Below are 22,572 nucleotides of genomic sequence, written 5' to 3' on the forward strand. Positions count from 1 at the left end.
TGCAGCCCAGTGGCCCGGCTTTCGGTCCCGCCAGCCCGCCCTCTCCACCGTCTCCCGGCTCCCTGTTCGGCCGCCGCGCCGTGGGCCCCTGTGGGGGCAACGAGCTCAACTAGCACGCCGAACCGTGCCTGCGTCAATAAAGCGCGGTTGCGATGTGCCGCGCTGCCGTCGAGCGCCGCTCCCCCGGCTCTGAAGGCCCTGGCTCCGCCCGCCGCCCCGCCCGAGCCGCCCGGCAGTAGTTCGCCCCCACCACCCCGCGCGCGATTGGCTGTACCAGCCCGGCTTACCGCGCGCTGATTGGTCGGCGCGCGGGTCAGTCAGGCCGGGCGCCGCTGCGGCGGCAGCAGCGGAGGAGAACGGAGCCAGACCGGAAGGGTTCTAAGCGCTCCGGCGTCCCTCACACCCACTGCGGCGGCGGCGGCGGCAGCGGCGACGGCGGCGGGGCGGAGCGGCGCAGAGCGGGGCGGGGCGGCCGGCCGAGCCCCGGGCAGCGGAGCCGCGAGCCGCCAGCGCGCAGCGCCGCCAGTCCGCCCGCCTGCCCTCTCCCCTTGGCGCGGCGGCGGGGAGGCGAGGTGAGCCCGGCGGGCGGATTAGGCCCAGCGGGGACTCTCGGGCCGAGCCTCGCTGGGGAGGGACGGCGGGAGGGCCGCGCGGCCAGGATTCGCGGAGAAGGGGGGGTTGCGGGGCTGGCGGACCGGGTTCTGTGGGGCCGACCGGGGTCTGCGGGGTGCTGGTGACCCCGGCCGCAGCCCCTCGTCCCCCGGGCTGCCGCAGGCACCCCCTCCCGCCCGGCTGTCAGCACCCCCTCCCGCCCGGCTGTCAGCACCCCAAAGCTGAGGGCCCGCTCCCTAGTCTGGCCCCGGCAGACCTACCGTAGGGTCTGTGGGCGCCCCCCCTCCCGATTGTTTGGCACACAGCAGCACACCTGCTCCGGGATGCTCAGAAGCCTGGGATTTGGTTCCTGCGACCTTAGCAAAGGCACTGACACTTGATGTTCCTCGGTTTTCCCCTCAGCAAAGTGGGAGAAATGACCCTTTGGGTCAGTGTTGTTGTCAGTCTATATGAATGTGTGTGAAAGCGCCTGGGCAGGAGCCCAGTGCACATTTGTGAAAAATTGGGCGGCATACTGCTCCTTGCTGGTTTGAGTGTGGCAGGAACCCCCTCCCCATCCGCCCAGAGTCCCCCATACTCACGCTGCTCCAGTGCCTTGTCATTGCACACTCAGTGCCCAGCAGCGCCAGAGCGGGCCCTGCCCAACCCACCCCGCCAACCCCCCACCACTCCCCCAACCCAGAGCACCGTTCTCCTGTCCCACCCACCTTACTTGCCTTGAACGTTTAGCCCTGTTTACCTCAGGACCTTTGCACTTGCTGTGTCCAGTGATTGGAGTTGTCTCCCGGATCTTTGCACAGCTGGCTCCTTCTGGTTCTTCTGGTCAGATGTCTCACTTTACACAATACCTTCCTTGACCACCCTCTTTCTTCCCTTAGTCATTCTTTCTCATTATGTTGTTTAATTTTCTTCCTAGTATCTGGTTTGAAACTATTCTATTGATTTGCCTGTTTATTTTCTGTCTCTCCCACTAGGATGTAGCTTTATGAAAACAGGTAGTTGTCTGATTTGTCCACTGCTTTATCCCCAGTGCTTAGAAAGCACACAGTAAGTACTCAGTAATATCAATCGAGTGAATGAATGAATGACCCTGCCCGCCTGTTGCTTCTCCTTTATGTTTGTTTAGTGACTTCTGACTAACTTGTGAAACTAGTATGCAGATGGAAGCTTGCTTTCATTTTGTGAAACATTTTAATGTCCTTGACCCCTTTATTTGGTAACTGTCAGAACAAGCTGTGATATAAAATCTTACATTTTTATAATGTTTTAGCTGTAACTTCCTTCCACGCATTCAGGAGACATTTACTGAATTCTACATTATCTAGGTCAGGCTTTCTGCTCGGCCCTGGGGACACAAAGGCAATAGCAACAGGGTCCCTTCCTCCAGAGAGCCCAAGAGCCCAAGAGCCCAGTAGGGAAGGCAGACATGTAGACAGTATTAGGACAGCTGGCTGTAGAGGGGGGACTGTGCCATGAAAACTTGGAGGAGGTGATGGGTGGTGCTGGAGTTGAGCCTTGAATGGTGATGAGAAACTTGTCAGGTGGGGGAGGCAAGAAGTGGGAAAGGGCAGGGTGAAGGAAGAACTTTAGCCCAATGTGGGGTCAAAATCAGCCTGTTGGGCCAGGTGTAAGAGAGCTTGGAGTAGTGGGGACCCTGGAGAACCAGACCCAGCTCACCCAGCAATTTTTAGAAAGAAGTCAGAACTCGACATTTGTATCTACACTCTCTTGATTTTGAAATGTTGGCAGTAGCTAATTTTAAAATGTTTTAAATGCTGTGAACCAAGCAAAATACAGACCTCATTCAGCTTTGTTGCAGGATTGTCGACCTCCAGTGCAGGTTGTATAGGAGGGAAGAGTTGCAATGAGCTGGAAAGGTAGCCCAAGGCCAGAGGAGCTAGGCCCTATTTGTCCAGGTACTCTCATTTAATTGTCACTGGAGCTCTGTGATAGCAGCTATGAAGCCCATTTCTGCAGAGGAGGAAACAGAGGCTCCCAGAGTTTCAGCAGTCTTGTTTCATAGTAAGCAGCTGGAAAGTGAAATTTGAACCCAGGTCTCCCCCAGATCAGCATTCTTTCCTGGGTCTCTCAGCTCTGAGTATTCTCTTTTGGCTCTTCATTTGTTCTGGAAGAACAACATCCAATTTAGATAATGTTTCCCTTCATTTAACCCTTTTTTTTCCCCTTCAAAAGGATCCTGCAGGGTTAAAAATAATACTATTTTGGCATAGTCTTCTCTGAAGAGTTTTGATTCTCCTGAGTCTCCTGAGGAGAATCCACTCCTGAGGATTTAATTTTCAGGATACCACTTTAAATAATTTGTTGACAGATTAAAATGTGTTTATTTGGCCTCCCTAAATAAATGTTAGAGGATACACCTCAATTTGTCTATTTAAAATAAAATTACTTAATTTTCTGCATAGAGAAAAGTGCCAGATGAAGCAATTAATAGTGAGTAAACCAATTTATTTCATGATGCATAAGGTAAAACAAAACCACATTTTTTTCTTAACACTATTGATTTGGCAGTAGGGCAGCTATTTCTAATCTAAATATGTAGTTATACTTGGTTAAGAAGGTGACATTTTTACATAATTTTCCTTAAGAATTAAGGAAAATTAAATTTGTATTTGGCCTTCTGTGATTGTATGAACTAGTTTCAACATCAGTCTTTATTTTAACTGTTTATTATGAGGAATTTCAAACATATACAGAAGTAGACAGAGTAGTATCTGGCTTTAACAATTACCAACTCATGGCCAATCTTGTTCGTCCCTAATCCCATCCATACACCTCACCCCACCTATTATTTTCAAGCAAATCCTAACTATGATGTCATTTCATCCATGAATTTTTCAGTTTATGTCTCTAAAAGATAAGGATTCTTTTAAACTTTGAAAAGCAATAATTCCTTAATATCAAATAGCCAGTCAGCATTCAAATTTCTAGTTGTCTCACAAATTTTATAGTTTCTTTAATAGTTTCTTCATTGGAATCAGGATCCAGATAAGGTCCATACATTGTGATAAGTTGATATGTCTTTTAAATTTAATCTGTAGATCCCCCTTTATTTCTCTTTTTCTTTTCCTTGTAGTTTATTTGTTGACGCAATAGCTTTTCCATTATTGGGATTTTACTGATTGTACCTCTCCAATGTAATTTCTTGTGTTTCTGTGTATTTCTTGAAAAGTTGTAGTTGGATCTAGGCGAGGTTTGGTCGGATCCAGGGTGCCTTCCTAGGGGGGTGCACGGTTCCTCTAGAGGCAAGTAGTCCTGGTTGGCTCACACTATGATGTTAGCGGCTGTTGATGCTCAGTGCCTGGACTGATTCATTAAGAGGGCATATTATTTCGGGGACAAGTTTGTATATCTTTTGCCCAGCAAGAACTCATTTTTTAGAAAGGACTGTGGATCTTTTCACATTTTATATTGGCCTTTGGATTGCCAGTTAAAGTATTGTTAAAAGGTGCCTCAAATCCTCTTTGGAAAATGTTGGGGTGTAAATTAATAGATATAAAAATAATGAGCAAGAATTGTCTCCATTTTAGCATAGGAATTCCTTACAGCTAAGGAAATTTACTAAACATTTGAAGGTGAAATTCAACAAATTTGATTTTATTTAATGTCATTTGGTTTCTTGGTTCTTTTTTTGTTTTTGGATTCTATAAAGTATTCTACTCCTTTTTTCTCCCCAGCTAATTTTACCTTAGAACCTTTCTTAAGCAAAGACTGCATACTCTGAAACATTTCAGGAATAGTAAAAATAGATTCTAAGGATATATGGATTACAAATGAAGCAGTTTTTTTTCCCCTTAAAAGAGAGGCATTAATATTAACTCTCTTTATGTTAAATGGGTTCTTGCCTGTTGTGAAATTGTTATTTGAATATTTCTATAACTGAATTATTTGGCTATTAGGAGAATGAACAGTGTGAAAACCACCTGTTAGTTTCTCTTTCCATAAGCCAGTGTAGGAAAAACTTGGGGATTTGTTTTAAAAACATATTGTTTTTTTAGAACAATTTGTTTAAAAAACATATCTCCACTCCCCTACAATGATTTTAAGAGAAAGAATAATTGAGAATGATTGCTTTTAAAAAACTCCTTTTCCTTAAAAAAGAAAAAAATATATATATACACACACATAAACATACACACACATGTATTTCTACAGAACTGTAAATGATTTAATTTGTTCGACTATTTAAATATTGTATATCTAAACTGATACTGCTACTAGTTTGATTTCAGCATATATAGGCATGAGGGTGCAACCCAGGTCGTAAATCCCCCAGCTCTGATTCTAGAATCAAATCCATTTTTCCAATTCTTAACTCTCAGAAACATAACTACTATTATATGTTGGAAAGTGGGTGTCTTCTAAAAATTTCCTGAGAAGATGGCAGAGTAGAAGGATGTGTGCTCACTCCCTCTAGCAAGAGCACTGGGATCACAACTAACTGCTGAACAGTCATTGACAGGAAGACAGTGGAACTCACCAAAAAAGATACCCCACATCCAAAGACAAAGGAGAAGCCGCAATGAGATGGTAGGAGGGGTGCAATCACAATAAAATCAAATCCCATAACTGCTGGGTGGGCGACTCACAAACTGGAGAACAATTATACCACAGAAGTCCACCCACGGGAGTGAAGGTTCTGAGCCCAGCATCAGGCTTTCCAACCTGGTGGTCCGGCAACAGGGGGAGGAATTCCCAGAGAATCAGACTTTGAAGGCTAGTGGGATTTGGTTGCAGCACTTCGACAGGACTGGGGGAAACAGAGACTCCACTCTTGGAGGACACACACAAAGTAGTGTGTGCATCAAGACCCAGGGAGAAGAAGCAATGACCCTATAGCAGACTGAACCAGACCTACCTGCTAGTGTTGGAGGGTCTCCTGCAGAGGCAGTGAGCAGCTTTGGCTCACCACAGGGACAAGGACACTGGCAGCAGAAGTTCAAGCCTGTAGGCTCCAGTACTGGGTTGCCTCAGGCCAAACAACCAACAGGGAGAGAACTCAGCCCCACCCATCAAGCAGATTAAAGTTTTACTGAGCTCTGCCCACCAGAGCAACAACCAGCTCTACCCACCACCAGTCCCTCCCATCAGGAAGCTTGCACAAGCCTCTTAGATAACCTCATCCACCAGAGGGCAGACAGCAGAAGCAAGAAGAACTACAACCTGCAGCCTGTGGAACATAAACCACATTCACAGATAGACAAAATGAAAAGGCAGAGGACTGTGTACCAGATGAAGGAACAAGGTAAAACCCCAGAAAAACAACTAAGTGAAGTGGAGATAGGCAACCTTCCAGAAAAAGAAATCAGAATAATGATAGTGAAGATGATCCAGGACCTCTGAAAAAGAATGGAGGCAAAGATCGAGAAGATGCAAGAAATGTTTAACAAAGACCTAGAAGAATTGAAGAGCAAACACCTTGAAGAATTAAAAAACAAACAGAGATGAACAATACAATAACTGAAATGAAAAATACACTAGAAGGAATCAATAGCAGAATAACTAAGGCAGTGGAATGGATCGGTGACCTGAAAGATAGAATGATGGAATTCACTGCCGCAGAACAGAATAAAGAAAAAAGAATGAAAAGAAATGAAGACAGCCTAAGAGACCTCTGGGACAACATTAAACGCACCAACATTTGCATTATAGCGGTCCCAGAAGGAGAAGAGAGAGGGAAAGGACCTGAGAAAATATTTGAAGAGATTATAGTCAAAAACTTCCCAAACATGGGAAAGGAAATAGCCATCCAAGTCCAGGAAGTGCAGAGAGTCCCAGGCAGGGTAAACTCAAGGAGAAACATGCTGAGACACATAGTAATCAAATTGAAAAAAATTAAAGACAAAGAAAAATTATTAAAAGCAACAAGGAAAAAGTGACAAATAACATACAAGGGAACTCCCATAAGGTTAACAGCTGATTTCTCAGCAGAAACTACAAGCCAGAAAGGAGTGGCATGACATATTTAAAGTGATGAAAGGGAAGAACCTACAACCAAGATTACTCTATCCGGCAAGGATCTCATTCAGATTTGATGGAGAAATCAAAAGCTTTACAGACAAGCAAAAGCTAAGAGAATTCAGCATCACCAAAACAGCTTTACAACAAATGCTAAAGGAACTTCTTTAAGTGGGAAACACAAGATATAAAAAGGACCTACAAAAACAAACCCAAAACGGTTAAGAAAATGGTAATAGGAGCATACATATCGATAATTACCTTAAATGTGAATGGATTAAATGCTCCAACCAAAAGGCACAGGCTCGCTGAATGGATACAAAAACAAGACCCATATATATGCAGTCTACAAGAGACCCACTTCAGACCTAAGGACATATACAGACTGAAAGTGAGGGGATGGAAAAAGATGTTCCATGCAAATGGAAATCAAAAGAAAGCTAGAGTAGCAATACTCATATCAGAGAAAATAGACTTTAAAATGAAGCATGTTATAAGAGACAAGGAAGGACACTACATAATTATCAAGGGATCAATCCAAGAAGAAGACATAATAATTAGAAATATATATACACCCAACATAGGAGCACCTCAATACATAAGGCAAATGCTAACAGCTATAAAAGAGGAAATCGACAGTAAGACAATAATAGTGGGGGCCTTTAGCACCTCACACCAATGGGCAGATCATCCAGACAGAAAATTAATACAGAAACACAAGCTTTAAATGACACAATAGACCAGATAGATTTAATTGATATTTATAAGACATTCCATCTAAAACAGCAGATTACACTTCTTCTCAAGTGCACACAGAACATTCTCCAGGATGGATCACATATTGGGTCACAAATCAAGCCTTGGTAAATTAAAAAAACTGAAATCATATCAAGCATCTTTTCTGACCACAACGCTATAAGATTAGAAATAAATTACAGGGAAAAAAACGTAAAAAACACAAACACATGGAGGCTAAACAATACGTTAGTAAATAACCAAGAGATCACTGAAGAAATCAAAGAGGAAATAAAAAATACCTAGAAACAAATGACAACGAAAACACGATGATCCAAAACCTATGGGATGCAGCAAAAACAGTTCTAAGAGGGAAGTTTATAACAATACAATCCTACCTCAAGAAACAAGAAACATCTCAAACAACCTAACCTTACACCTAAAGCAATTAGAGGAAGAAGAACAAACAGAACCCAAAGTTAGTAGGAGGAAAGAAATCATAAAAAATCAAAGCAGAAATAAATGAAATAGAAATGAAGAAAACAATTGCAAAAAATCAGTGAAACTAAAAGCTGGTTCTTTGAGAGGATAAACAAAATTGATAAACCTTTAGTCAGATTCATCAAGAAAAAGAGGGAGAGGACTGAAATCAATAAAATTAGAAATGAAAAAGGAGAAGTTACAACAGACATCGCAGAAATACAAAGCATCCTAAGAGACTACTACAAGCAACTCTACGCCAATAAAATGGACAACCTGGAAGAAATGGACAAATTCTTAGAAAGGTATAACCTTCCAAGACTGAACCAGGAAGAAATAGAAAATATGAACAAACCAATCACAAGTAATGAAATTGAAACTGTGATTAAAAATCTTCCAACAAACGAAAGTCCAGGACCAGAGGGCTTCACAGGTGAATTCTATCAAACATTTAGAGAAGAGCTAACACCCATCCTTCTCAAACTCTTCCAAAATATTGCAGAGGGAGCAACACTCCCCAACTCATTCTATGAGGCCACCATCATCCTGATACCAAAACCAGACTAAGGTACTACAAAAAAAGAAAATTACAGACCAATATCACTGATGAATATAGATGCAAAAATCCTTAACAAAATACTAGCAAACAGAATCCAATAGCACGTTAAAAGGATCATACACCATGATCAAGTGGGATTTATCCCAGGGATGCAAGGATTCTTCAATATATGCAAATCAATCAATGTGATACACTATATTAACAGAATAAAAACCATATGATCATCTCAATAGATGCAAAAAAAGCTTTTGACAAATTCAACACCCATTTATGATAAAATATCTCCAGAAAGTGGGCATAGAGGGAACCTACCTCAACGTAATAAAGGCCATATGGGACAAACCCACAGCAAACATCATTCTCAATGGTGAAAAACTGAAAGCAGTTCCTCTAAGATCAGGAACAAGACAAGGATATCCACTCTCGCCACTTTTATTCAACATAGTTTCGGAAGTCCTAGCCACGGCAATCAGAGAGGAAAAAGAAATAAAAGGAATACAAATTGGAAAAGAAGTCAAACTGTCATTGTTTGCAGATGACATGATACTATATGTAGAGAATCCTAAAGATGCCACCAGAAAACTGCTAGAGCTAATCAATGAATTTGGTAAAGTTGCAGGATACAAAATTGATGCACAGAAATCTCTTGCATTCCTATACACTAACAATGAAAGATCAGAAGGAAATTAAGGAAATAGTCCCATTCACCATTGCAACAAAAAGAGTAAAATACCTAGGAATAAACCTACCTAAGGATGTAAAAGACCTGTACTCAGAAAACTGTAAAACACTGATGAAAGAAATCAAAGATGACACAAACAAATGGAGAGATATACCATGTTCTTGAATGGGAAGAATCAATATTGTGAAAATAACTATGCTACCCAAAGCAATCTACAGATTCAATGCAATCCCTATCAAACTACCACTGGCATTTTTCACAGAACTAGAACAAAAAAATTTCACAATTTGTATGGAAACACAAAAGACCCCAATCTTGAGAAGGAAAAATTGAGCTGGAGGAATCAGGCTCCCGGACTTCAGACTATACTACAAAGCTACAGTAATCAAGACAGTATGGTACTAGCACAAAAACAGAAATATAGATCAATGGAACAGGATAGAAAGCCCAGAGATAAACCCACGCACATATGGTCACCTTATCTTTGATAAAGGAGGCAAGAATATACAATGGAGAAAAGACAGCCTCTTCAATAAGTGGTGCTGGGAAAAATGGACAGCTACATGTAAAAGAATGAAATTAGAACACTTCCTAACACCATACACAAAAATAAACTCAAAATGGATTAAAGACCTAAATGTAAGACCGGACACTATGAAACTCTTAGAGGAAAACATAGGCAGAATACTCTTTGACTTAAATCACAGCAAGATCTTTTATGACCAACCTCCTAGATTAATGGAAATAAAAACAAAAATAAACAAATGGGACCAAATGAAATTTAAAAGCTTTTGCACAGCAAAGGAAACTATAAACAAGATGAAAAGACAACCCTCAGAATGGGAGAAAATATTTGCAAACGAATCAACAAAGGATTAATCTCCAAAATATATAAACAGCTCATGCAGCTCAATATTAAAAAAACAACCCAATCAAAAAATTGGCAGAAGACCTAAGTAGACATTTCTCCAAAGAAGACATACACATGGCCAACAAACACATGAAAGGGTGCTCAACATCACTAATTATTAGAGAAATGCAAATCAATACTACAATGAGGTATCACCTCACACCAGTTAGAATGGGCATCATCAGAAAATTTACAAGCAACAAATGCTGGAGAGGGTGTGGAGAAAAGGGAACCCTCTTGCACTGTTGGTGGGAATGTCAATTGATACAGCCACTATGGAGAACAGTATGGAGGTTCCTTAACAAACTAAAAATAGAATTACCATATGACCCAGCAGTCCCACTACTGGGCATATACCCAGAGAAAACCATAATTCAAAAAGACACATGCATCCCAATGTTCATTGCAGCACTATTTACAATAGCCAGGTCATTGAAGCAACCTAAATGCCCATTGACAGACGAATGGATAAAGAAGATGTGGTACATATATACAATGGAAGGAACGAAATTGGGTCATTTGTAGAGACATGGATGGAGCTAGAGACTGTCGTACAGAGTGAAGTAAGTCAGAAAGAGGAAAACAAATATCGTATATTAACACATATATGTGGAATATAGAAAAATGGTACAGGTGAACCCGTTTGCAAGACAGAAATAGAGACACAGATGTAGAGAACAAATATATGGACACCAAGGGGGGTAAGCGGGGAGGGGGGGTGATGGTGGTGGGATGAACTGGGAGATTGGGATTGACATATATACACTAATATATATAAAATAGATAACTAATAAGAACCTGCTGTATAAAAAAAAAATTCAAAAATTTCCTGAAACATCATCTGCCTACCACACCCTAGAATGAAAAGTAAATGCTGTGCCTTGCCTTCTGTCTATTCTGTCTTTCACTGAGGTGCTCACCAGTATTAACCATGTCATCAGCTTTTGCACTTACCAGATTTTAATTCACATTTGCAGAATGCAGACATTTGTTGGGATAAGTAGAATGGGTGTCCTAAGGTCAGCTGACGTTGAGACCTTGCCCTGTGCTAGGCACTGTGCTAGTTTTCCTCTGAGGTTGATTCTGCAATTATTCCTGTTCTACACATGAGTGTAATTGCTTGCCCAAGTTCACTCACCCAGATAAACGGCAGACCCACTGCTCTCTGACTCCGGAGTCCTAATCTTAACCATTGTAGGAAGCTGCCTTACCACATTTACTCTCCCACTTAGTTTTGCCTTAACATATATTTCCTGGGCACTCACTGTGTACTTAGTAGAGGATTGAGATATAGATCAGACACATTTTCTGCTCTTGAGGAGCTCACAGGGTAGAAGTAGAGATAGACTTGCAATGCAAATGAATACAGGATGTGGTGCCAAAAAAGGGACATGCCCGGCACAGTTTGAAAGGAAAGCCTATAGAGGAAAACTTGCAGGAGAAGCAGGTGCTTGCACTAGACTTTGGAGGATGAAGTTTGTCCAGGAGAGCAAAAGGGGGAGGGAAGTCATTTCAGGCAGATGGGACGGCTCAGGCAGAGACCTGAGGTATGCAGTAGCTGGGGTCTGCTGCTCCCAGGTGGTTTGATAGTGCCGAAGAGTGGGCCAGAGGCCCTGCAGAACTCCTCTGCTGTTCTAAGAATTAGAATTTTACTGTCAAGGCAGTCGGTCACTACTGAAGGAATTTAAACAGGAAAGCAGTATGATCACTGCATATTTTCAACAAATCTCTTTTAATTCCTTATTTTGAAATAATTATAGATTCACAAGAGGTTGCAAAAATAGTAGAGAGGTCCTGTACACTCTTCACCCAGTTTCCACCAATGGTTGTATATTTATGTAACTATAGTACAATACCAGCATCAGGCAGTTAGCATTGGTACAATGCTTGTACAGTTCTATGTCATTTTATCACATGTGGAGGTTCATATAATCACCACCATCGCCATCAAGATACAGAACTATTTCATCATCCCAAAGATCTCCCTTGTACTACCCCTTTATAACCACACCACCCGCCTTGCCCCCCACCATCCATAACCCCTGGCAACCACTAACCTGTTCTATATCTCTATAATATAGAGAATTTTCATTTCAAGAATGTTGTATAAATGGAATTATGTCCTATGGACCTTTTGAAATTGGCTTTTATCACTAAAAATTGTTACTAAAATTTCATAATACCCTTATGACCCACCCAAGTTGTAATGTATATCAGTAGTTCGATCATTTTTATTGCTTTGGGTGATGGTCCATGGTATTGACATACAGCAATTTGTTTAACCACCCACCCACTGAAGGACATCTGGATTGTTTCCAGTTTTGAACTATTACAAATATAGCTGCTATAAGCATTCATGTAAAGGTTTTCAAGTGGACAGATCTTTCTTTCTAATGTGGTATGTATACAGTGGTTTGGAGGTATCAGGAATGGAGGCTGGGAGAGCACTTTGGCTATTGATATGTCTGGGGAGCAATGAGGCCTTTACTCACAACACTGGGTATCGGGCACTGGGCCTGGAGATGGGGAGACTGACGACTACTAGGGGCAGGCAGGAAGAATCCTTGCTGGAGTCACTCACGTCCCTGTGAGTGACATAATAACCAAATTCTGTATCATAGTATGTACTGTAACTTAAGAACTGATGTTCAGAAGAATGGCCCTGAGGTGCTGTGAAGTGTTTGGTTATACAAGAAAGATTAAGTTGTTGTGCTATGCTATTTTTAATACGAATTGAAGTAGGAAAAAAGAACAATTTGATTAAAACTTTCAGCAGCAAGCATTGAAACAAAAAGGGTGATTGTGAAAATCTGCTTTTAATTACAGCAGTCAGTTAATTTAAATATTGAATGTCCTGGGTATTCTGAAACATTAGTGTGATTAAAGGTTTGAGTCTATGGATCACTGAATTATCTTCATCATCAGAAGAAAGTGTCTTAGTGGGGTGAAGACAACAAGATGAGATGTGAAGATCTGTGTTATTCTGGCCTGGTCTTGACCAGCCCTTGGACAGTCACTTTACTTTCTAAGTAAAATTAGAGATATTACAGTAGTATATTGGGAAAAACATGGATATAGTAGTCAAATACACCTCAATTCAAATCCAGGCCGTGCCACTTTCCAGCTGAGAATTTGGGCAAGTTCCTTACTATCTCCAAGTTGTTTCCTCATTTGCAGAGTGAGGAGAGTACTATGCACCTCACAGGCTGTTAGGAGAAGGTATATAACTGTGTACTCAGAGCCTGGCCCACTTGCCTTCCTGCCTCCAGTCTCATCTGCCTCAAATCCATTCTCTGTAAAGGTGTCAGAGTGACCATTTTGCAGCTTTTCATTTAAAAGTGTTTGTTTAGTTTTTAAAATGTGAAATATGTGCATAGCTTAAAAAAAAAAAGAACAAAGTTATAATGGCAAGAATGAAAGTCTCATTTCCCACTGTTTCTCTGCACTTGCTAGCATATTGTGTGTGTGTGTGCATGTGTTTGTGTATTTTTCCATACATTGGCATTTACCATATGCACTCTTCTTTAACTTGCTTTATTTCCTTATATATCTTAGACATCTTTCCATATCAGTGCATAAAGTCCCTGCATTGTTTTTAATGGCTTTATTATACTTTTGTGCCATAATTTATTCAATCATTCCAAGGGTACTTTTTAGGTTATTTCTAGTTTTTTGCCTGTTACAAGCAGTGCTACAAACATCCTTGCACAAATATCTTTGAATATTTGTACACATGTATTTGTCAGATACATTTATAGAATTGTAGTTGCCAGGTTAGGAGTCTTGTGCATTTAAATTTTTCCTTAGGTATTACCTATTTTGCTTCCAAAAAATGTTTTACCAATTTATAGTTCTCACCATCATGTGTGAAAGTACCTGTTTCGTCACACCTAGGTTGATACTTAACTTGCACGCAGGTCTTGCCTCCTCCAGGAAGCCTTCCTTTACATCCATCTCTCATTCACACATTGCACTTGTTCTCTCGCTCTGCCCTCTGGACACTACTCTGCTGGGCTTCTCCCATGCAGTCTGTGCATACCCCTAGGACACTTCCTACGTGGTGTGATAATTATGCAGTTGGTGGTTTGAGGGAAGGGACTGTCTGATTAGTACTCCATTGACAGCCGCTACCTCATGCTTGGCACACAGGAGGCCATCAGGAGTTTGTTAGGAGAACTCAGTAAATGGTAGCTGTCATCCCCACAAGACTCAGACTGTATGCTCTCCACTGTTCTTTCCCACTTTAAAATTTTATAACTATGTAAAGCTGTAGTTAGAGCTAATTTTTCTATTTAGAAAAATTAATCAGATTTAATATTTATAGTACCTGAATTGCTTATATTTAGAATACTAGAGGTAGAGAAAAAAATTTTTAAAGCATTTCTTACTCTAGGCTCTAAACAGGTAGGAATGTTCCTCCTGCCCAATGTTTATTTATAGAGTGGGTAGATTTTACAGGTCTCCAGTCTTGGAGAAATAGAGATTTTCGATTAGAGCATTTCATTAAACAAGCATTCATCGAAGCAGCATGGTAAGTGGGGAGAGTGTGCACGTGAGCCAGATGCCTTTAGCAAAGGCCGTGCCGATTCCTAACCTCGAGGCACCCACTCACCACACTTAGGTCTGTAGGAGCAGTGTGTTCTTCTAGGAGCTTTTTCAGTGGAAAAATGGTGGGCATTGAACAATGTTGTATGAGAGGGAAGACAGGCCCTCCCTGCTTTTGAGGAGCTCCTGACCTGGTGGAGGGAGGCAGAGGCAGACCTGCAGAAGCCAAGTGACAGTGAACACGGTAGGCACTGGGTCCCACTGCTGGGAACCGAGGTGAGGAACCAGCACCTTCTGGTGAGGGAAGTTAAGGCAGGGACTGCACCTTCAGTGTGTTGGTAATGTGGTTGCATGAAGAATTCTTAACACCTCTCAATTTGTAAATTGTCTTCTGAAACCAGGTTGAGGTCCATTTTGTTGAAGTACAATCTCAAAAGAGAGTTGATTTCATTAATAGCTAAATTACATGCTTTCTTAGTTTGGTTTGGGGTTCTTTCTCTTGCTCTCATGAAGCCCATGAAGCCCAAGCTTGACAGAGGAGGTGGCTTTGACAGATTCTGTCTTAGGTGATTTTTTTTTCTGCCTAATAAGGGAAACTTATTTTAATTTTAAAATTATTTAAAATCTTGAGATGAAATTATGTTAATTATTGACCTAATGATGTAATGTACTCCCCAAATTCACAAAAGCTAACCTAATACTGTACCAGTCTGAGTACAGGTTACAACAGCTGTAGCAGAGAGAGTTCCAGAGTTGTTCAACAAGGTTGAGATTAATTTGTGCCAATCTCAGTGTGGGCAGGTGGACCAGAATGGGGGCCAGCTCAGTGCCACAAGGTCATTCCAGACTCTGGCTGGTGGGTGACTCTAGCATCTTCAGCATGTGACTTCCATCTCTGGGTCTATGACTGCTGATCCCTCAGCCAACAGCAAGGGAGAAAGATAGATTGAAAGGCAAGCAGCTTTCTGTTTAAAAAAATGATCTGGGAGTAGCATACATCACTTCTTCTCACATCTCATTAGCTAAAGGTTGGTCATCTGGTCACACCTGGCTGCCAGGAAAGTGGCCATATGTCATCTCTAGTTGGGTAGCCATTTGTCCAGCAGGAACAGGGTGGCTTCTGTTACTAAAATGAAGGGAGGAGTGGATCCTGGAGTAGGTCAGCAGCCTGGGCCTGTCATACTGTCCCTTGGCCACTTCAGACTTAACTTGTCCAAAGCCGAACTCTCCGACTCAGCTATCTCCTGCTTACCTCCAGCTGTTTCACCTTTGTTTCTCCCCATCTCCTGCAGGGCAACAAGTCACATACATTCTTCTTCCAAGCCGTGCATTTCCTTCTTTTCCCCACCTGCCACGATCCTGCCATTTTTGTCAGGTCTGCCTGTTTTGAGTCCTACCCATTCGAATCCAACCCTTTCTCAGCTTCCCGAACGACCTCTCTGAAAAGCAAGTGTGAGCCCATGCCTCTCGTGCTTTGATGGCTCCGCAGCCCTCAGGCCCAGGCCCAGATGGCTCCGAGCGGCTTCCAGGGCCTGGGGTGATCTGGCCTTGTTTTCTCTCCAGTTTTTTCCCCCCGTGACCCAGCAGAATCAAATCTCAAATGATTTGTCATGCTTAGAAGGCACCTCCAGCTCTCTGCACATGCTACTTCTTATCCCCGCACCCTAAACCTCCACCCTTCTGGGTTTAGGGCTCTCCTTGCATCCGATCTCTTCTGAGTGTACCCGCAGTGAACGCTCTCTGTAAGCTCGAAACGCAGAAGGCAGGCATGCTGGCTGTTCTGGCAAGGGACCTGGTCCACAGTGGTGCTCAAGAAATGCTTTATGAATGACCAGCATTGCTGGTGCATTACAATATGGCCAAGAAATAGACTTCTCTGAGTCTGTCTCTGATCCTTTGCATTTCTACTCCACTCGTCAAGCTGAGCAATTCACCATGTCTGAGCACAGTCAGTTTGAGTTCTGTGCTTCTACTCTGTCTCTGGCAAAACTATCCAGGGCAAATGCCACCTCCTCCATGAAGCTCTTCTTGTTTTCTGCACCCCTGCTCGTGGGTAGGACCTCTTTTGCCTTTCAGCTTTGTTTCTGTTTTGCTTATGGCCCTTACCTCTTTATAACTTATATTACAATGTAGATAATAGACTCATTCCTCACACTTCTCCCCCAAATAGTGAAGTAGGTGCTGCTTCAAGACCAATACCTGTTTGATCTTGATATATGTCTTCTATATTATTTATCACTTTCTTGTACAAAGGTACCCTGTAAATGTTGAGGTGAATTGTCTCAGCCTCTTAAAAACTATAAATAAATTAAGAAAAGGATACTCCTTCAGATGTCAGTAAAATAGAGCAGCATCGTGAGGGACTCATTAGCTACAGTGTTATGGGTCAGATCAGCAGAGGTATATTGAATGGTCACTCTGTCCCAGGGGCCAGGCCCTCCCTGTCCTCCTGTCCTGGGAGTACAGGGTGCCACCGTGAACAAAACAGACCTGTCCCTCCCCTCCTAGAGCTTAGGGCCCCCTTCTCACAGCAGCATGGCTTGGCCAGCTCACTAAGCCTTGGGTCACTCCAGTGTAACACAGGGCTGATAATTCCTGTGGGTCGTTGTGAGCAGTGTGTTAGTTTATCTAGTGCAACGCTGGCCTCCCAGACGCAATCCCCAGCCAGTGTGCAATGGCTCTTGGTCAGAATGGCAGCTGGTACTACCAGCTGTGCCTCAGCCACTGCCCTGAGAATGGTAAAAAAGCATGAAGCAACAGTCAGTTGGAGAAACTATTCATTTGATTTAAATTCTTTGTTCAGTCTTGTTGTTAATCAATTTCCATGTTTAATGGAAGTCCTAGACATCATTGTGTTGAAACACATATCATCACTCTAAAAAACTCAGTGGGTAGATATTAAATATTAGGTGTTAGAACAAACAGGCAGGAATTTGGGGAAGCTGTAGAATAAAATTTAAATTCTGTGTTTGTAAACAGTGTAGAATATTTACCTAAATGATTTTATTGTTGGCTTTTTAATTTTTAAGAAATGACCAATATAAATAGCTTGCTAACTTTTGAATAAACATTATCAGATAAGAGCCAGGGAACGGAGTAAAGGTAGCTGCCTGCCGATTTCTGTTTGCTTTGTTTTCTGTATAAAATCATACAGGCTCCTGCAGTGTAGGAATCTCAGCCTACTGTCTAAACCACAAAAAGGCTGCTCTGGGGCTGCCAGTTTATACTCATACCTTGTGGATAACATAGTGTCCATGTTATTGACTGTAGCTTATGACAGAGTTCTCTGTCTATGGCTGTCTGTATTGAAGCCCACTAGTGATGTAGGGTTTGGGGAATGTAGGCCAGCTCCGGGACCACCTCACAAGGTAGAAACGCACTCACGAGCATCCACGGCACACACAGGTGTCACCAGGCCTCCAACACCCTGTTGTTCTTTAACTTACCACTTTTACAATCACTTTGGCATCGGACTTGCTTTCTGGTTCGTCACTTTAACCTGAATTTGTGGACATAGCAGAAGACTGGTCCATTTGTTTTTCTGCATGAATGAATTGTAGACATGTTCATTTTGCAGCATCTCCAGAGTGCCTTCATCTCTGGTTGAGACAGCACGGTGTAATCTGGTCCCACCGGAAGCAAGCTGATGAGAATCACATAGTGATGTAGTCTTGTCATGGCTAATAAAAATGTACAAATTATTTTCTCCAAAGGTTGTTATTTCCTAATCCAGTCCCTTAAGATGTGGTCATGCAGGGTCTCAGAATTCCTTCCTTTCATGATAATCTTGTACCATTAAAATGTCTTTGCATTTTTTGCATGTTGCTTAAGTTCAGAACTTGGTCTAACTGAGTTTACCAACTTACAGCCACATTGTCTTATATACCAATAAATCTGAAACACTATTAAGTGAGCTATGCATGTATAATTTCAGTAAGAATGCATGTTCATTCTGTTTCTCTTTCAAGGAATCTGACGACTGTACCAGCTCTTTGGAATATTATATGACACTACATCATGAGTGACAGTAAATGTGATAGTCAGTTTTACAGTGTACAAGTGGCAGACTCAACTTTCACTGTCCTAAAACGTTACCAGCAGTTGAAACCAATTGGCTCTGGAGCCCAAGGAATTGTCTGGTAAGTATGGTCTGTTTCAGTAGTGTAGATTGAGTTTTTGTTGTAATAAAAACTTAATAGATCTAAGTCGTCAGAATTTAGAAACACTGATGATAAAAATACCCTTTTCTTTGCTATAGGTTTATAAGCTAAATTGAATCAACCTCTTGCTTTAGTTACATATAGTCAGATTGTAGGATACAAGCTCAAATTCTTGGAATGCTGCGTAAATTTAAATAGGTAGCAATTTTTCTTTTTTCTTTGTTTCTTTTCTCTTTTTTTTTTCTTTTCCATTCCCCCTGTCATTATGATATTAGAGTAATAGGTATGACAGTGAGTTGTAACAGAAATTTGGAGTTTTATTCATTTCTTCATCCTGGCCACCTTTCCCCCCTCCCCCTTTTATTCCCAATCACTCCTATTCATTTCTAGGCGCCGTCATTGCAGTGCCTTGCCCTTCATTGGCAGGATGAGGCCAGTCAGTGTCATTATCACCCCATGGATTAACCAGGAAGGGATGCCGTATGAGGGGTTGGGCTGGCCGTCTCTTCCTTGGTGTCTCACTTCAACTATGTGTCCAGCCCAGGACGTCAGAACTGTTGGTCTGACCCTGAACCTTAGTCTCTTGCTTGGTAAGACAGTCAGCTGCCGCGACATCACTGGCCAGCTAAAGGTAAAGTTTTTCACATGTTTTCTAGACTACAGTTATCAGCACTTCCCAAGCTTTTTATCCCTTAGTTTTTTGGCAAAATCTTTTCTTCTTTTTTTGGTCAGTAAAAACAAGATTGTCTTTGCACCTAAAAGGAACTGTGGTAAAGCTAACCATCCAATGATTACAGCTTGTAGGTAAAGGGGATTCAAGATAAAAGAGAACTCTTGGATGTTCTGGTAGGAGAGTTTATATTTTTATTAGAGATGTTGAGTTTAGAGAATCTGCATCAGTGGTTAGTAATTGATCCTCTGTTGTAGAGATATGTGATCAGGGAAGTTAGTTGTTTTCTTCGGCTTAGGTAGTTAGAGGCCCTGGAAGCTGAGAGGAGATGGTAGTTCAGAGATTCCTAGAAAAACTAATGAGGGGGAAGGGGCTGTTTGGAAGGAATGCCTGGCTTGCATCTAAAATAGTGGTGATCTTAACTTCCAACTGATAACATGCTATATTGGTACTTAAATCCAGTGTGCCAGGAAAGTTTTAAAGTGAATGGATGGTTCATATTAGGATACTTAGATGTTAATAAAAAGTTCTAGACAGTAAAATATTCTTTTGATTTATAACCCATCTCTTATTTGGAACTGGATGGTAATTTGACATAGGGAATTAGGCAAGACTGATACAAGGACATTTAATGTAATAACCACATTAAGAGCTTGACTAGAAATTCATAATTAATTGTATAATGGAGAGCTTTACAAGGGTTACGCAGTTAAAATTAATGACTTCATTACAGCATGGTAAATGACAATAAAGTTACATGCTACTTTAAAAAATACTGTTTTTCAGAGATTAGTTTTGATTTCCAGTTTTCATATACTACTTCTCATCTTTGTTTTTTAAAGAAATGTTTAATAATGAAATTACTCATTATGGATGTATATTTTTCATTAAAAAAATTCTAGTTTTGAAATGAAAGTTCCCAAATAAACAGTTATAAGCTAAACCTCCTCTGGTAAAAGCAGTGGTAGAATTATAGTATGGAAAGTTCTGAATTTTTAAAGACTAAGAGTCCAGAAATAAACCCATACATCTGTGGCCAGTTGATTTTCAAAAAGGGTGCCAAGATTATTCAATGGGGAAAGAACATTCTCTTCAACAAATGGTGCTGGGACAACTGGATACCCACATGCAAAAGAATGAAGTTGGACTCCTACCTCACATCATGTAAAAGGTTAACTCAAAATTGATCAATGACCTAAATATAAGAGTTAAAACCATAAAACTCTTAGAAGAAAACAAAGGGGGAAGCTTCATGACTTTGAATTCTTAGAAATGACACCAAAAGCATGAGCAACAAAACAAGAAATTGGACTTTATCAAAATTAAAAATTTTTGTGTATCAAAGAACACTATCAAGAGAGTGAAAAAACAACCCACAAATGGGAAAATATTTGCAAATCGTTTATCTGGTAAGAGTCTAATATTCAGAATATAAAGAACTCCTACAACTCAACAGCAAACAGACAAACAACCCAATTTATTTATTTATTTATTTTTGGGTAAAAGCATCTTTTTTTTTTTTTTTTAAATTGGAGTATAGTTGCTTTACAATGTTGTGTTAGTTTCTGCTGTATAACAAAGTGAATCAGCTATACGTATACATATATCCCCTCCTTTTTGGATTTCCTTCTCATTTAGGTCACCACAGAGCACTGAGTAGAGTTCCCTGTGCTATACAGTAGGTTCTCATCAAACAACCCAATTAAAAACAAAAAAACAAAAAAACAGGCAAAGGACTTGAATAAACATTTCCCCAAAGAAGATTTATGGCCAATAAACACATGAAAAGATGCTCATTGTTAGTCATTTAGGAAATGCAAATCAAAACCACAATGAGGTACTACTTCATACCCACTAGGTGGCCATAATCAACAAAATGGAAAATAACAAAGGTTGGCAGGGATGTGAAGAAATTACAATCCTCATACATTGCCAGTGAGAATGTAAAATGGTGCAGCCACTTGTGGAAAACAGTTTGACGGTTCCTCAACAAGTTAAACAGAATTATTATATGACCCACTAAATATCCCTAGATATATTCCCAAAATAATTAAAAACGGATGTTCAAAAAAGACTTGTATACAAATGTTCATAGCAGCACTATTCTCAATAGCCAAAAGGTGGAAACAGCCCAAGTGTCCATCAATAAATGAATGGATACACACGCTGTGTTATATACATACATGGAATATTATTCATAAAAAAAAAATGAAGCACTGATACATGCTACAACATAGATGATCCTCAGAAACATGCTAAGTGAAAGAAGCCAAACATAAAAGGTAGTATTATTATATGAGTCCCTTTATGTGAAATATCCAAAGTAGGTAAATCCATAGAGAAAGATGCAGATTGGTGGTAACAAGGGCAAGGGGGAGAGAGGAATGGGGAGCAACTTCATAATGGGTATGGAGTTTCCTTTTGGGGTGATGAAAATCTTTTGGGGTTACTTAAAGGTGGTGATTGCACAACACTGTGAATGTGCTAAATGCTACTGAATTGTTCACTTTAAAATGGTTCATTTTATGTTTATGTGAATCTCCCCTTATTAAAAATTTTTTTGAAAATGTAAACTGAAAGGTGCCTTAAGGATATTTGTCATTTTTAATGGATATTTAACCCCTGATACTATAGTATTATATGTAATATTTTCATGTTATGTTATGCATTAAAATATGTTGTCATTTTCTTGTAACTTAAGTCATATATTGATATAATTTTAAGTGTACTTTCACTTACTCTTAGTATTTTCATTTAAATAATTTTATGACAATTTTATTAACATTTGTAGGAGCAACTTTCACCTCACATACATGTAGAGGCTAAAAGTTTAACACCATCCTAAATTTCACGTCTTGCAAATCCCGATTTCCATGGCCTGAATTTTGATTTTAAGGAAGGATCAAAAACTGGGTTTCACCCTTTTCTGCTCAAGAAAGAAGTCTTTGAACTGATTAAAATAGCTCTTAATGAGCCTCTTGCACAGCTAACAGTTTAGTTTGTGATCTTTGATGTAATTATTCACTTAACTTTGTAACCCAAGCCAGTTATTCATTACCAAATCAAAACCTTTTAGTTCGGTTAACTTTACTGATGCATGGAAAAGGGGTTAGTTAACTTGATTCAGATTATTGATACTTTTTTTTAGAAATGTTTGTGCAATTATGAAAATTATTCTTAGACTTCTGGGATGTTTTCTTCTGGCTTTTAGACGAGGTGCCGTCACGAGAGCTGGGCCTAGAT

At 40.8% G+C, this 22,572-nt stretch overlaps 1 protein-coding gene across 4 annotated transcripts in view; it reads left to right on the top strand.

Moving 5' to 3' along the window:
• The first annotated feature begins 470 nt into the window (after nucleotides 1-470).
• The window catches only part of MAPK9 (mitogen-activated protein kinase 9), a 58,680-nt gene continuing 36,578 nt past the window's right edge, over nucleotides 471-22,572 (top strand). For 3 of the 4 annotated variants that reach the window (XM_061190048.1, XM_061190050.1, XM_061190052.1), the window contains exons 1-3: nucleotides 471-572; nucleotides 18,468-18,638; nucleotides 19,050-19,290. In XM_061190048.1, coding sequence (XP_061046031.1) covers nucleotides 18,517-18,638; nucleotides 19,050-19,290 — 363 coding nt within the window. In that variant the 5' untranslated portion in view covers nucleotides 471-572; nucleotides 18,468-18,516. The remainder of the gene's footprint in view (nucleotides 573-18,467; nucleotides 18,639-19,049; nucleotides 19,291-22,572) is intronic. The other variant, XM_061190049.1, reaches the window with a different exon arrangement.

The sequence above is a fragment of the Eubalaena glacialis genome, chromosome 4 (assembly GCF_028564815.1).
Source record: "Eubalaena glacialis isolate mEubGla1 chromosome 4, mEubGla1.1.hap2.+ XY, whole genome shotgun sequence".
NCBI lineage: Eukaryota > Metazoa > Chordata > Mammalia > Artiodactyla > Balaenidae > Eubalaena > Eubalaena glacialis.